The sequence below is a fragment of the Prinia subflava genome, chromosome 12, assembly GCF_021018805.1.
Source record: "Prinia subflava isolate CZ2003 ecotype Zambia chromosome 12, Cam_Psub_1.2, whole genome shotgun sequence".
Classification (NCBI taxonomy): domain Eukaryota; kingdom Metazoa; phylum Chordata; class Aves; order Passeriformes; family Cisticolidae; genus Prinia; species Prinia subflava.
In genome coordinates, this window is record NC_086258.1 from 4,916,259 (window position 1) to 4,933,288 (window position 17,030).

Consider the following 17,030-nt stretch of genomic DNA (forward strand, 5'->3'; position numbering starts at 1 on the left):
TTAATGTACAGTTATAACCTGGTGTTACTAAAAGGCTGGATTTGACTAAGGGGAGAATTGTATCACATCTCTTTTAATTGTCTCACATTTCCTGGGTTTATCTCAAGCCTTCATTATATCTTAATTATTTTTATTCTTAGGTTACTTTTATGCTCCCCTAGTTTAACCCTCTCTCCAGCATTTTGGATTTTTACCTGGGGTTTCCTGCTGCTGCTTTCGTTTGGCTTTTTTATCATTTCCAGCACAACAAACACCGATTTCCACAGCAAAACCAAGCAGTTTCACCTCACTTAAAGCCAAAACTAAAAGTGACATTTCTTAAAGGCCTATAATTAACTACCTCAGAATCCCACTGAGTCTACACAGACAATGACTCTGCCAAGCTCGAGGCGTCCATCAATTCTTCCCTTTGCACCATTTCGCGCCTCTGGGTAAAACCCACCCTCCTTCAGGGGATTTCAGCGCTCACCTTTACCCCAGGCTCCTGCAGCTTGGTGCCAGTGATCTCCCTGAGGGCAGCCTCCATGCCTGCCAGCACCTGCTGCCCCTCTGAGATGTGTTTCCTCAGGGCATCGTAGTCCTCGATGAGGCCCAGCACGTGCCGCCCGTTCCTGTCCGCCCACATGCGGTGCCCGGGCACCAGGCGTGGGGTGCACGTCCTGCTGGAGCCCGAGCTGCTGCTGCACAGGGAGACACTGTCCACGCCGTCCTCAGGGGCTGCCTGAGGACCTGGGGCAGAAAAACACAGCCAGTTTTTTAGCCTTACACACAAAAAAAATTAATTTGCACTTGACTTCTCCCGGAACAGCCGGTGTGGGCGTACCTGGTTTCTGCGCTGAAATGCAGCGTCCCTTCTGCTGCTTCTGCAGCTCACAGATGTTTCTCCTGGCAGCAGGGCAGTTGCAGAGATTTTCTACATAGAAAAAGGGAGAAGGAAAGCTGTATTATTAGGTGTTTACATGCATTTAAAAAAAAACCCTCTCAGCTCTTCAGTTCCTTTTATTGCTGATGCTACACTTGGGCTCTGGAGGCAGGGAAAACCAGTTAATTTATGGTATCATGCCATGGATCTTCTACTTTTATACCTGAGCATCTATCCAAATTCTAGGTATCTCCCAAAATCAAACCATAGTTCAAAAATCTCAAACACATCCTGATGAACATATTTGATTAGCAAACATAAGCTTGCCATTAAGTCCTCAAGAAGCAGGACACTTCTCACAGCTGTACCAGACTAAAGATTGTGTCCATACTCCTCCTTCAGGACTTCCACATTCCCTGAGCACCTACGAGAAAAGCACATCTAAAAAACTCAGCTGTTGACATTCCAAGGGATCTTTCTGGTCCATGTGGTTTATGTGGATGTATGGAAAGCTGTTACTGTGCAGAGCACTTTAAGGAGGAAGATTCTAGTGCCCTCTGTATCCCATGTACATCAATACTGGAACAATAACCTAACCCTGGGTGTAAACATTACCCTTTCCTTCATTTGCTAAAACAGCAACACTTAACAGTGATTGAAATAAAGGTAAAATATTCCTCAAGGACAAAGAGGGGACAACTGATTTATCCAGAGCCCATTTAGTGCACTTATTGATCATTCTTGAGTAATACACACTCACCCTTAGCAAACACTATAGAGCTCAGAAGTGAAGAAAGAACCCCCCAGGTAAGTAAAAATTTATGGGAATCTACTGCAGGCATCCTCCCATCCCAGAAACTCTGCAAATGCTTTGCTTGGATGCAAAGGGAGCTCCAGCTGGAGCCTCTAGGACAGGGCAGTGCACACTTCACACTCCAGCTCTAACAGCAGAGGCATTTGAGGAGAGCTGATGTTGGTTAAGGCTGTAAGAGCATCTTTAAAGAAGGGGGCCCAGGTTCTGCAGCACCCCAAAAACACACAGAGCACGGTACCATCCACTCCTGCACAGGGCTGAGAGCCTGGCTTCAGCAGGCTGCTGATATTAACAGCTGACACTGGCCCCAGCTCCTCTCTCTTCCCTTTGGAGAGCTGCTCCTCTAATTTTTCATGCAAGGACTTGTTGGTGTCTATGCTCCTCTCCAGTTGCACTCGCAGGCTCTGGATTTCAGTCAGCAGCTCATGTAAATCCAGTGGATTGTTCTGATCTTTCCGGAATTCCTCCGAGGCATCACATCTGGGATCTGAGACAATTTCAAAAGAAACACTCAAATATCTCTAACAATTAAAATAATATTACCCACTACAACACTCAGCAAGTAAGTTATAGCCAGTGTTATGCTCAATATTAAGAATTAACTACAAACAGCATTAAGATAATGGTTTGACAAAAAAAGCATGCCTTAATTGCTTCTACTCTTGAAAGATTTAAAGAGCTGAAAATTTACTTTTTACTTTGTCCATAAAAGCTACTGTGAGACTAAAGTCTCATGCCAAAAGCTAAAAAATTAGATAAAAGGAGAACGAAGAGGATTTACAAAATGTGAAGTGCATTAATGCACAGTCTGGGGAAAGGAAAAGAAATGGGGAACATCAGAGTGCAGAGGAGGGATGGAGTGGAACTGGGAGTCTAATTTTATACACCGAAGGGAAAAGAAAACAGCAATCACCTGGCAACCAGAGGAACAAACCTGAACCTGAGAAAAGCAAGGGCTGTGTTTGCCTTCTCACAGAAAGAGATCAGTACACAAACAGCTCCATGCATTCTCTCCTGCTGCAATCCAGTGTTCAGGGGACTGTCAGACAGTGGGAAGGGGCTCAGTGTGCTGCCTCTCTCTAATGACATCAGGAGCTCTGCAAGGAGAATCCCCTCCACCCCTGAGCCAACCCTGCCTTAAAGCCTTGTGCCAACAGGGCCCTTCTGCTGCAGCCAGGCAGGAAAACCAGGCAGCAGGGAGGAAAAAATCAACTTTCTAAGAACTTCCAGTGGGAAATTTGCTGGGTGTGTTAAGGGCTTTCCAGCAATGAACAGCATCCCACTCTACCTCAGCACACCAAGGTGGTGGAACAGCTTCTTTCCAAGGGGGAGGAAGAACTCAGCTGAGCTCCAGTCCTCCTCTCACCTTTACTGACAGCAAAGTGGACACGAAAATATTAAATATTTATTTCAGAAAGCAGTGCCAGCCCTTCTGCTAGCCCCAGGGAGAAGCCTCTCCCCCCACCTTCAGCCAAGAGAAAGCACAAGCTTCCCTGGGCAAGCAGGACCTGCAAGGATGCAGCAGCAGCTTTTTAGATGACAAGTAAATATCTAAGATCCCCAGGAAACTCATCCTGAGTCACTTAAGTCTTCAATTCTGGTTTTTAGCTTTGATAAAAAGATAAAGGAAACTTGGGGGTGTCTAGTCAACATCTGACACATCTCAGGCTTGCAGTCATCCAAGGAGAAAGCGTTTGAGCAGCAGGCTGTCAGCTCCCCTTGCAGAGCAGACACAAGCAAAGGAACAGTGAGCCAGCCCTCCTGGCCTTTGACAAGAGCATGTTCAGAGGGAAGAGCTGCAAGGGCAAAGGGTACAGAGACAAGTGTGCATTTATACCTGTCCCCTTCCTTCTTGCTTCTTCCAGCTTCTCATAAACCTTGATCTCAGTGCGCAGCGACTGCAGCAACTTCTCATTCTCAGAGAGCTGATGCTGCTTTACATTAATTTCTGTTTGCAACCTGTTAAGTCCCAATAAACAGCCGAGTTAAATTCTGATTTTTTTTTTTCAAAATCTAAAATCCATTCCTCTTTCCCCCCATTAATTCTTCCCTTGCCTTTTGAATATATCCATGCCCCTCATTAATGTTAATGGCTGTGGCCAAACATGTGTCTGTCACAGTGACAGCTTTTCTCTAAATGACTCTTTAAATGGGGACAGAATCAATACCTGTTCAGTTCATTGCGACTGCTGTAAATCTGACACGTCAGGTATCTGATTTCATCTTCCTTTTGGCAAATTTGCTTTTGCAACTTTTCGTTCTCTTTCTTGATGCATTCATGGTCCTCGTGCAGATGCTCAAGGATTGCATTCTTCTTAGAAAGAGATTCTCTTAACTTTTCATTTTCCTTTTGTTTATCTGAAACAAGAAGAGCCACAAGGTATCTGCAATGTCCCCAATGCACTAAGGCTATGATTTTTAACTAAATCAGCTTTTTCAGAGACTATCTGAAAAAAACAGCTGCTACTCCATTATTGCTAATCCCAGTTTGAATGCTTATGGTTGAGCATGGAATTTCAGGGATGCGAAGAGTAATTAAGTCCATTTAATGAGTGGACTGTGAATATTTTATTGTTTTCTGATCCGGGATGAGTTGCAGGCTAGTCCTGTAAAGAACAGTTTACATTTTTACCTCTAGATCCTTTTGCTAGCATTGCATTCAGAACTTGATTTTGCTTCCTCAGGAAATGTATTTCAGAAGTCAGGGAATTATGCTGCTCTGAGCCATGGATAAAAATGTTTGCAGAACCTATAAATATATACATAAAAGATGATTTATGAGTCATCTCTAGGTCATTAAAGATTAAACTTTCCAGACAAGAACAATTTAAAAAATTGCAGAAAAACATGCTATAAAAGCTATTTCTCCCCTATATATTTTGAAGGTTATCACTACAGGCTAAAAGGCAGCTCAGGTTAATGCCAAGTAATCCAAAGCCCTGTGCAGCACAAGTGCCTCTCATTGCTGCACCACTATTACTAAAATTGCAGAATTATCCCTGGCAGTCTTTACCTATCAGCTAAAATCCCAACAGGACAAAATGCAGGAGTATTTTGTGACATTGCTATGATTTGAAAAATTGTAGGAGGGTTTACCACGTATTTTAGTCTTGCTCTGCTGATACTCCACAGTATTTAGTGAGAGAACAATGGGATTCTACCAGCTAATCCACAGGGGTTAATGCAGGGAGGCTGGGAAATAGTCTGGTGATAGATCTGTTGCCACACAGGAGAGAGCAAAAGGCTGGAGTCACTGTCTTGGCCTCAGATTACAAACTCAGAGCCCATTTAGGATCACTGGGATGAAGATTTATCCCTCTTAAATCCATCAGCAGCCATGGGGAGGAACAGGCCCCTGCAGAGGTCAGCTCACCCTGTGTCTCCTCATCCTCTGAGGATGAAATCCCCTGCCCACCACGAGCTGGGTTTTCCTCCAGTGCCTCCACGAGAAGCTCTGGGTAACTGGTACAAATTAAATCTCTGACTTTGACAAACATAAGGGTGCTGAATCCTGCTCTGAGGATCTTACTGCACCAGCCAAGTGAATCTAAGAGTTAAATCCTGAATCCAGCCAGCTAAATCCCAGCCCAGGCAATCCTCAGTGCACTGTACTGGTGCTAGTCACCCCCCAGTGATGTGCACTGGTGCACCACATCCCAGTCTCGAGGTGCTGCCTCTGAAATGCAACTGAACTCATTGTTACTGCCCTTTGTAACCTTCTCATAGTCAGTGAAACACTTCAGGACCCACCAGAATTAAAAGCTTTTTTCAGCTGATTGGTTATCCCAGTATCTCCTACACTTTAAAGCCTGAGATTAAGTACATGAATGTCAACTATTTGGTTAATAGAGAAATAACCAGCTGGCAAAAAAATTAGCTGAATGTATGAGGAGGATGCCTTTCAGCTCTGGCAGTTCAATTCAATTTGATGTGCTGCACTTCCTCTGAGTAATCTCATTTTATTGTAATCCCAATTGAAGCTTTTACCCACTACCTAACTGGGATGTAGTGTGCCATGATATGAACCTCTTGTCACTGCTGAAAGACTCAAAGGCTCTGGAAGCCTAGCACTAATGGCATTTTACTATCTGTATGTTAAAGAGTTGAGGCAGCTATGTGAACTCAAAAGGCTTTCTCCTTTCAGACTCTAACAAAGCAATCCAAGTTGAAGTGGCAAGGCTTGATGGTCTCATCTTGATTCTAATTTAATTTATTGCCCATCACCCAGCTTCATCCTATTTGAAAAGTTATGCTATCACAGTTCTACTGAAAGGCTTTAGAATATAACTATTGGTTATCTTACATAATAAGGGATAATGTAGAGCCAGTGGTAATAGGGCCACAATCCCACTATTTGACCCACTATTGAGACTGCTGCTTCTGTGCAGAGCCCTGCTGACATCAATTACTCTCTCCACAGAGGCAAAGGTCCCTCTAACCAGAGGAAAGTGGAGCATCAGGGCCCACAATTGCCATACACTTGAGTTTTCATTCTGTTTTGTGCTGAAAGAGTGAGCACTAAGGAAGCGTACCTTGAAGGTTTCAAAGGAAACACCGACTGAAAGAAAGGCACTATTGGAAATCACAGCAATGAAGAAGGAAATATTCACTCCCAGGGAAAGCAAAATAAAGCCTGAAGAGAAGTCTGAGTAGAAAAATCAGCTACTTGGGGGTTAAAAAAAGCAAACAAACCTCCTTTTAATGTTAACTGCTCTTAAGAACATTTGAAACCCAGGACACTCAAAATTAAACCTTTGATTTTATTTTGAAGCCTAACATTTGAAATGATTGAAGTAATTATTTTAGTTCTACTTGCACTGTAAGCCTCAGCTCTACAGGAATTATGTAGTCATTACCAGCATTTGAGTCATTTATAGGATACTGGAAGCCCAGAGGCATTTAAATACTTAAAGCATCTAAATATTAAAAATAACATGGCAAGAACAGTGGGCAGATGTGTGTATATACATCCATACAATATTTATCAGACAAGAATAAATCTATGCAATAACTTTTGTTGAACAAACAATTCACTATCCTGAATTTAGCATGTTGCCATAAACAATTAAGTATGTTACAACTTGGCCTTGTGTTTTAAAAGAAAACAAACTAAGGAAATTCAGTTAAAAGCAAAAAATGTTGAATGCAAGTCACAGAATGGTTTGGGTTGGAAGGGACCTTAAGGTTCAATCAGTTCCAATCCCCTGCCATGGGCAGGGACACCTCCCACTGTCCCAGCCCTGTCCAGCCTGGCCTTGGGCACTGCCAGGGATCCAGGGGCAGCCACAGCTGCTCTGGGCACCCTGTGCCAGGGCCTGCCCACCCTCACAGGGAACAATTCCTTCCTGATATCCCATCTTAACCTGCCCTCCTTCAGCTCAAGGCCATTCCCACATGCCCTTGGGAATCCTCTGAGATTCACTGAAGAATTTCTTTTTACACTGGCAGTCAAAGAAAGTTCATCTATCAGGAAAAAAGAGCATCAGCAGCAAGAGAGCATGTGCATATCTGATAGCATGAAAGGGATCTTTGATACACAGAGAAACAAGAACTGAAAGAACACAGTGACAAAAAGAAGCTGCTCTAACAGGTAGTTGCTTTTTTCCTTTAGTTTTCCAAATTTCTGCTGCACACAGTGGTAGATGTGCTAAGGCAACAAGAAGACAGATGGAAGGCATAAGACAGTTTATAAAGAAAATATACTTTCACTGCATTAATGGATGTCCTTGCCAGAATCTTTATGAAGCTGTAAAAGAGTTGGAAGTGTTTCAGTGTGGTTATTTCATGAGCACAGAATGCCTTTCCAGCAGTGTAAATACTTCACGAATGGAATGGATGCTTTTTATCCACCTTTCCATCACTGTAAATTATCCCTGAAAGCAAACTGCCATGTGCAGGTTGCCTCCATTTAAACAACAACAGAAATGGATCATGGGGATGATGTAAACATAATGAATCTAACGTCAATACCAGCGCAACTGAGGAAAAGGAAAGTATGTCTGTATTTATTACCTGCTTCTAGTCTGAGTAATATTGCATATTAATCAATTTTCCTATGGGTGAAAAGGTGGGAAGGAGAGTGAAGCAAAGTATAGAGAAACACAGGGATGGGGTGCTTCAAAAGGTGCTCCAAAAGCATCTTTAGTCAAAGCTGGCCACTTTTGAAAAGTTTTAAATCCACCTCAGAGCTTGGCTTTCAGAGATGCTGAACACCAGCAACAGAGAGCAGTGGCTCCAAACCTTTCCAGTGGCATTTGATCCTCAGGCTCTCAGCAGGAAAGATGGATTCAGTTTCTTATTAAATGAGTTCTTACCTTGATCTAGCTCCTTGTCTGTTACTTGTCTCTCAAGCTGCTTCCTCAGCCTCTCATTAGTTTTTATGGAGTATTCTAAACGTTGTCTCAGGATTCTAATTTCTTGCAGATGCTCCATTAATAACTCTAAATAAAGCAAGAGACCACTTCTTATTTAGAGCAGATGATTGTGGTTCTTTTACATTCTTTACACTATGTGCTCTTGTCAAATCTAATGGGTGTTAATCCTGAAAGATGACACAGAGCTGTTAAAATGGCAGATATTGAATATCTGACCCCACAACATTCTTTTGTTACACAGTGCTCAAACCATGCACTCAGTGACAACTCCTACTCTACATTCTAACTTAAACAATGGTCCAGAGTTTTAAGGCCCGTCAGGTTTCTTATTCCTACAAAAGTGGAATAGATAACAATTTTATCTACATAAACATTTCCTATAAAGAATCCAAAGGTCTGCAATGCAGCTCCACATTCCAGCTCAGCACACCACCAGCACATTTTCCTCCCAACAACAGGAAGCTCCCAGAGTAGCTCAGAGTGAAATTTGACTTTGACTTACACAATGCACTCCACAATAAAGAAATCTGTTGTATCAAGTTTCATCACTGTACCTTTTCCTTCTTGCTTTGCCATTCTACAATTTTTCTTCCGTTGGCTGCAAGTTTCATCCTCACTCAGGAGCTGCTCTGTTGTACCTGTCACTGTGTGATGTGTCAGTTTATCCATGTCACACACTCCTGGTTTACTCTGCAATATTTCTCCCTGAACAGGATGTGCCAGCTCAGCTATTAAATTTTCATTGCTGCCGATAAAGTACTGCAAGCATCACTTGTGTTCAGTGGAACTATCCAGGTCAAACATGACACCACTTATTAATTATGCAGCACTTAACAATCCTCAAGGAAACACAACACTGGCTTCTGTAAAATTGGAAAATCCTTCCTTTTCCACATAATAATCCCTTGACAACTGTCTATTTTCACCTTATAACTTGTCTGTTTAAAGAGTGTCTGGAGCAATGTAAATCTGGGAGCCTAAAACAACAAGGACACAGACTAACACACTTTATAGTGCCTCAAACAGGGTAGTTCAGATGGCTGCCATCTCTGTGTGCCTTATCACTGAAATTCCAATGATTATGCAAGGAACTGGAAAGCTGAGGCAGACAAACGTTCTTCATTATTTCTTAATTAGTTCCCTTGTGTGTTATTTATCAGCTTTTCCCAATATCCAGCAAATCTTCCATGGGAAAAACATTACCTGGAGGAAACTTGCTTGGCAGAAGTGGCAGTGTGCTGTGCTGGCCTTCCAGGTCGTGCCTGTGCTCAGGTGAGCCAAGAGGAGATTTCTCTGACAAATCAAAGTCAGAGGAGCTGTGAAGAGCAGATGGCACAGGAGACTGATCCTGCAGATTCTGGTACATGGTGGCATTCGTCTCATTATTCCTTTTGAGCCAAACAAAACAGTTTGAAATATAAAAAAGTTATTCCGTGACTTTGGAAAGCGTGAACAGAGGGTGCCAAATTTACACTGATTTACAGACAAATTTATGTGACAGGGCATGAATAACCACTGCACATCAGAGGCTGTATCCACACTGAAATTCAGAGCTCACTGAAGTCAGCAGGAATAACCACTGGCCCTCCAGCCTGCTTTGTATTTTCCAGGCAGTCACTTTTGTGTTTGGGGTCCTCAAGCTGCCTTGAACAGGCAGCTGAGGATTTCTGTGGCACAGAAGAAACCCAAGCTGGCAGAAAAGCAACAAACACAGCACAACAACACCTGCTCTCTTCACCTTCAGCATGAAGGTGCTGTGACAATGAACTTGAGCAGTGCTGCACTTGAGTGCCCCTGAGCCAGCCCCAAGGGCATGGGGACACACAGGAGGGACTGTCCCCCCTGGCACCTGCACCAGGAAAATGGCTCAGCATGCACAACACTGGATTGTGGACGTGGTTATTTCTGTTCATGAAAAGATCAATCCTGGTGGCACAATGTTCCTCTTTCAGTATCTCACCTGCTTGGTGAGAAGTGGGGAAAAAAGCCTGAGTTTGTTTTGAATGGGTGTTTTATTAACAAAATAGATACTAATACCAAAGCCCTGCCAAACAGCTGAACATGCTACAAAACATGGAGTATCCTTATCAATTATGAAACAACCACATTTTCTAAGCATTCAGTTGCACTCTTACCTTTGAGCTAATTCATAAAGTATAGTGACTTCTGTACCTATTGATTCTCCTGCAAAACAGAAACAGCTGATTAAAACCACGTACTGAGAATTACAATTTCTTCCCCTCATCTTACTCTGTTTAAATACAGAGTGGTAAATTAATGAGAAATTAGAGGAGTCAACAGATACTAACACACTTTGTATTAGTGTCAAATGCTGTACATGAGCAAAACTATTTATAGCCCAGCAACAAAGCAATAGCTTGCTCTGAAACTCACAAAAAAAAATTATCAGGGACCACAGGTGCCAGATTTTACAGCCTTGGTGTTTTAATTAGCATACCAATTTGAAATAATTGTGCTCTATGGCAAAAGGATTACGGACACATGTTGTTACTTCTTCAATAACATTTATATAAAAAACAGTTCCATTGCACCTGGATTTTTTGTCCTTGTTTTGGAGTCAGGCTAACCAGTCATCCTTAATGAAGGAGCACACACAGGATTCTGCCTGCAACATTCTCTGTGGAATTGTGTGTGAGCACAGGCACAACTCAGTGCAAGAGATCTGGACTCAGACACTAATTTGAATAAAGAAATAAGAGCTTGGTGGTGTCACCTTGGCTCCCCATACTTTACAATTTTTGTGCAATTAAGCAAAAAGTGGCAGGGAAGAGTTGCACAGCTCAAATTTCAGGAGAATGAACTGAAGGTCAGGATGGAAATGCAGAGACAGACAGCTGTTCATGCTTCTTCTTTACAGTCAATTCTTGGTACACTGGATGTTCTTTACAACCCTACAAACATCATTTTACTTTAATGTGTGATTCAATGCAGCACCATTGTGTTAGATATATTGAATTGTCTCGGTTGTCAGTGACTTTTCGTGGTATATAGGATACCATCTGTTGGTTTAAAGGCATTTAATGTTTATTCACTACAGTCTTCTCATTTGCAATGCAAGGAATCTCTGTAGCCACCGAAAGCGTTGAATACACTCAATCTTTTATTACCCTGCTATGACACAAGGCTGTAATACCTTTTTCTCATACACAGCTGCTTTATATGAGCTATCAAAACTGCAGCATCCTGCCACGCTCTGGAATGAAAGGCACAACACAGATCATGCTGTGGCTGGGCCCCAAACGGGGCTGAACAAAGGCAGCTCCCAGAGCCCAGCCCAGGGGGAGGTGAGGGTCAGGTCCCTCTCTCGGGCACCTCAGATGTCCTCCTGGAGGTGGCACACCTGCAGCTGGCATCTGGGAAGGACTGCTGGTTGTGTGGGTCAGCAAGAGCAGGTCCTGCTCCTCACAACAGCATCCCTTCTCCATCACTTTGCTGCCAACTTCCTTCAAACTACAGACTGAAGGTAACATGCAGGTCACACTCTTCCTTCAAGTGCCAAATGTCAGTTGTGCTGCTCATTTTCCAAAACATGGTTGTGTTTGAGTTCTCTTATGAAAGGCAGTGTACATTTCTCCACCAGCCAGACTAGCAGGCAGCAAGATGCAGGTCCCTTAGGAAAATCATGGAATAATTTAGGTTGGAAAAGATATCTTAGATCACTGAGTTCAACTGTTACCCCAGCACTGCCAGGCACAGCACTAACTCATGTCCCCAGGAGTCTTCACCAGTCAGCTGGGCTGTTCTACAAACAGGAAATCCTGAAGCTGTGTGTAACAAAACTTTTATATACCCACTATATTTCTGGACAGTTAAAATATGCCTGTGTTGAGATGACTCCAAATAGCAGGTGTCAATAAAGAGTACAGCTACACCAGTAAAATCCAGTCAAGGAGTAATGGCCATAAACTAAAACACAAGAAGTTCCACCTCAACATGAGGAAGAACTTCTTTACACTGAGGGTGGAACAGGTGCCCAGGGATGGTGTGGAGTTTCTGCAGTTCCACACCCACCTGGACACCTTCCTGTGGCACCTGCTCCAGTGGCCCTGCCCTGGCAGGGACTTGGACTGGACAACCTCCAGAGGTCCCTTCCAATTCTGTGATTCTTGTTGTATCATAAAAATTTTACCTTCCATGACAGTCCTCCCCATAAACCATCTTAAAGCAACCAACAGCAAGGAAGGCTCCCTTCCACCAATAAATAAATAAAATCCTTCCCCTTTCCAGGCCATTCATCTATCTGACAACAAGCACAGACTCTTGCTGCTCACCGTAGAGAAATTTCATCTCCAGCTTCTCAAAGAGCAGCACACTTTGCTTCAGCTGCTCACGGAAGCCTTCAGCAACATCATAATCAACATCACTGGCCTGCAGCAGCTCCTCGAAGGCCTTCAGCAGGCTGGTGAGGTGCTGGTGGTAGGTGACACAGCCACGGCGGATCTCCTTGATTTGCTGGCACTGGAAGGACAGCTCCCGAACTTGTGAGTGCACTAACGAGTCGTATCTGAGGAAATGAAATTAGCTGTAAAGCTTGCCGGCCATAAATGACATTTAAATAGAAATAAAAAGGGAATTAAACGTATATTCCTCAGCTATTCTTTTATGTGGCTCAATTTGCTTTTAAAATGCTTTTAACAGCAGTAATGAGAGATGCATTGTCTCTGACTGTTGAGTTTGGTATTTAGAGATTATTCTCCTTCACTTAACTGAATCATTTATAAAATGGGCCAAAACTAATGGGATGACTTGATGGCCTGCTTGGAAAGAACATGGATGAGACCAGAGGTGCCAAATTAAGCTAAATAAGAGCGAATACATGTAAAGAATTTTCAAGAATACACATATTTTTCCTGACTGGTTGAGGATTTTTTTGGTTTGGTGTTTTGTGGTTTTCTTAACTCCCTGTGGAAGCAGAAAACTGTCCCTTCTCTGAAACCTTATGTATTTCCTGCCAAAACCACAGTATTGGACTTTCTGAACTGATGGTTTCACCCAGTCTGAAAATTCTCCACATCTCTGCATGTGTATTGCAAGAAACAGTGACAACCACCGTGGTGCCCAAATTCCTGCACTCCACAAGCCAGAATATAAATTGCAACTCAGATCAATTGAATTTATTTACTGAATTTATGCTTGCAAATGTAGGCATCCCCCTTGTACTGCCACTGTCTGTACCACAGGTAGAGTTCTTTCTCCAGAATCATCCATTAGCAGGAAAAAAATGAGAGAAGATGTTAAAAGATGCAGGAAATCAATCAAAATCTATGCTGATGTGAGTTGCTACAGCATTTTTACTGCCATTTGTGTAGGAAGAGATGCATAACTCATTTTGGGGTCTATCACTTTTGACTCATGACATTGTCCTACACAGTGGCCATAAAAACCTCCCAGTGATCCACGGGGTCTCATTCCTTAATTTACAGTCAGATCTTTCTGTGTAAAATGGATGAGGTATATTTTGAAGGATGTAAATTTCTATGGACTCTGTAACACCACTGTATTTTACAACAGTGAGACTCAGACACACACAATAGCCCATGCTGGTGGTTGTTTACTGTCTCCAAATATTTCTACTCAAGCATTTGGAAGAAAGGTACAAGGCTGAATGCCTTTTTTCATTCCAATTTCTGGTATTCCACAGGCCCTCAGGACAATAACAATATTTAAAAGGGGGGAAAGGGGGCTGGATGTTAAAAAAGGCTCACTCTGATGATCCCCCATTGCATGTTTGCCTTTTGTACATATATAGCCAAAATGCTGCCCCAAGTCTCATACAAAATCCAAGACTGATACTTTTCAGCCTCCCATAAATGATTTTCCAGCTTATGAGCTTATGCTATAAAATTTCATTCATTAATTTCTATATTTATCTCCTCTCACATCCTTCACAGGAAGGCATTACAGCCCTCGACTGCAAAATAAATCGGAACTAGAGCGTGAACATCTTCTGTTTACACATCAAGTCTGGACACTCAAACAGAGGGGCCAGCACAAATCTGCCAGCCCACTGCTCACAGAACCATTTCTGTCTTAAATGGGGTGCTCCATTTCCCTACACTTGGCACCTGAAAATATCCTGAGTGATGCAGAGCTGTAGTGCTTTGGTGAGAGCCTGTCTCACAGATCTGAGTCTGAGCTGGCTCAAGAGAGGATCTCTTACAGCACAGAGAGGTGTGGGGAGAGACAGATGTGTCTGGCACAGTTAATTACAGGTGATAACACCAATTAATCAGTTCTGTACTTAGGGGTCTTTTAACAAAACATTTCAGTTCTTTTATGCTAATGTTAGTGAAATACAGTCTTGACTGTAACAACAGTTGTGAATAAAGTATCCTCATCTCACCTTCCTAAGCTGTTTGGTATTGCTGTTTACAAAAGGGAACCTCAAAGTGCAGCAGTTTTACTCACTTGGATGGTGAGGTTGCTCTCAGACTGTTCTGAAGAGGATAAACTTCATCAAGAGGCACATTCACAACTTGCTCTTGGTCAAGTTCTGCCTCACTGGCCAACAGCAGCTCCTGAAGGTTTTGTGCTGCCCATGGATCAGGTGCTTCCATAGACTCAGAATCCCTATTTTTGGTGTGGATCTTGTAATCCAGCTGAGGGACACCAGAGGATGTCTGGACTCCTTCCACGGCCGTGTCCTGCAGCTGTGTGCCAAACCCTTCCACAGGCAGGGCTGCATCACTCCCAGCCCCACTGGAAACACCAGTGAGCAGGAGCTGCTCAGAGCCCTGCAGCTGCAGCAGGAACACTTTGTACTTTTGCAGCTCAGACTGCATATTCCTAACTCTTTGTTTCAACTCTTCAATCTCCTCTGTGCCCTCACAGCCATCGAGTGCCTCTGTTCTTGCTGCACTCCCTGGGTGAGCAGGCAGGCACCTGGAGCCTGGATCTGCAGGGGCTGAGTCAATGTCCTGGTGTCCCACGGAACAAAATTCTTCATCCACCTCCTCTTTTAATGAACTCTGCATATTCCCATTGCTAATGTCATGATGATTTTGCATTTCTGAAAAACAGGAGGCTTGTGTGTGAATATTAGTATTTCTGTACCTGACATTCTGTTTTTAACAGCACTAGAATGAATTATTTTAATTCTGTAACAGCAGAATGGAGGTAATTACAAGCTACACATTATTAGTTTGGGACTTTTGACCTATCTTTCTGATTTGCCATTAATTCAATTTCCACATCAAGTATTTCAAATTTTTACCTTTATTACCTTTCAAATAAACAATACTCAAAATACAATCAACTTTCTCTTCCCAAATGCTTGAAAATTCCTTTTGCCATATGCTCCCCCTGAATCAGACACTGACCAAGCCCAGACCTTTCCAACCATAAGGATGATGACTTCAAACATGAGGCAAAGGAGACTCTGACTTCACGTGGCTCCTCCTAAAGCTTCTAATTAAATATTCTTCTTCTCCCCACTTCAAAAATCTATACAAAATCAATTGGAGTGTAAAACCAGTGGAATTTTAAAAAGACTATCAACAAAGTAGTTAGATTTGAAAAGGAGGCTATAATAACTTCTTTTTAAAAGGTGTTCTAAACAACCCCCACTAAAGTTTGTTGTTAAAAGTTTTACTGGCACACGTTTGATATGAACATCACATCCCTCAGGTGACTTTGCCATCCCTAAGTAATGCAATCACCTCAGATTCAGCCCAATAAAAACCATATATTCCTACAGATAGTCCATGTTTATAGTTTGTGCATGTTGAGGGCTGTATGTGTAAGCAGCCAGCAAAATGATTATTTTCTAGTTACCAGTAAATTAAATTTTCCCCTGCTATTAGTTCTGCAGAAGATCACTACGAATTAGAACTTCCCTTTTGGGAGCCAATTTATTGATCTTTCAGACAGGTTGCAACACTTTCAGATTGGTTTCCATGGAGAATTTGAATGTCCAGGTTCAAGCTGTAAATCAGTACAATAACACAGGGCAAGCAGCTCTGTAGGAAAGCCCAAGACCAGGAGAATAAAAATAAATAATACCTAAAAGCTGGAATAAAATGGAGCTGTGATTCTGGGATATGAACATTGCCCAGAGAAGCTGTGGCTGCCTCATCCCTGGAATGTCCAAGGCCAGGTTGGGCTTGGAGCACCCTGGGACAGGGGAAGGTGGGATGGGCTTTTTAAGGTTCTTTCCAACCCAAACCATTTTCTGATTTGAGCTCAAGGCCAGAAGATGTTCACTGCCCTCTACTCATTTTGTGGGGCACTCCAAAGGAAGGAAGTGCTTCCAGGAAAGCTCCTGGTATGAATTCTGGAGGACACAAGAAGGGAATGCTACACTTCATTCACTAACTCCTGCTGCAGTGCCACAGATGGCAAAAGAAACCCAACACCAGGTGAACTCCAACTCTGAAACCCTGATTCCATGCACCATTCCAGATAACAGAGAAAATAAAACCAGATACTAACAAAGAATATTTCAGATCAGAGCGCTGGCTACGGTTTTTAATGCAATAAGTGCCCTTTAATTAAAAAGAGGAACTAAAGAGCTCCCTGTGCACTGTGTCCACATCCCCAAAGGGGTCACTGAGCAGGGCCCTGCACACCACAGGATTACAGAACTGGCCACATCCTCTGCACCCTCCAGTGCTATTCAGGCTACTCAAGCCCTCCCAAAAAAGGGTAATGGATGATGCAGAAACATAGAACACACAGCACTAAGCCTATTTACATTTTCATTAAATGATTCCATTAGATTTCAGCCTACTTGAATGCCTTCAAATAATTCAGATAAGCAAAATTCTCTCATTCAGCTGCTTCATTCCAATAGTTCAGAACTAGATGGAGAAGCAGTAACAAACATTTAATTCAGAGAGGAGTTCAGAAGTGAGGACATTAGCAACAGAGATCAGAGTCAGGCATACAACTCATTATTTTTACTGGAAATCAGACTCATAAATCCCTGTGGCCCTTCTGAAAGCACAACCCTGAAAGACCA

At 42.8% G+C, this 17,030-nt stretch overlaps 1 protein-coding gene across 1 annotated transcript in view; it reads right to left on the bottom strand.

Moving 5' to 3' along the window:
• The window catches only part of CDK5RAP2 (CDK5 regulatory subunit associated protein 2), a 69,108-nt gene that overhangs the window by 8,258 nt on the left and 43,820 nt on the right, over window positions 1-17,030 (bottom strand). The window contains exons 25-35 of the mRNA XM_063409370.1: window positions 14,480-15,080; window positions 12,343-12,575; window positions 10,186-10,234; window positions 9,254-9,438; window positions 7,991-8,116; window positions 4,309-4,425; window positions 3,845-4,034; window positions 3,514-3,635; window positions 1,915-2,163; window positions 824-913; window positions 470-729 (exon numbers count right to left, since the gene is read on the bottom strand). Coding sequence (XP_063265440.1) covers window positions 470-729; window positions 824-913; window positions 1,915-2,163; window positions 3,514-3,635; window positions 3,845-4,034; window positions 4,309-4,425; window positions 7,991-8,116; window positions 9,254-9,438; window positions 10,186-10,234; window positions 12,343-12,575; window positions 14,480-15,080 — 2,222 coding nt within the window. The remainder of the gene's footprint in view (window positions 1-469; window positions 730-823; window positions 914-1,914; window positions 2,164-3,513; window positions 3,636-3,844; window positions 4,035-4,308; window positions 4,426-7,990; window positions 8,117-9,253; window positions 9,439-10,185; window positions 10,235-12,342; window positions 12,576-14,479; window positions 15,081-17,030) is intronic.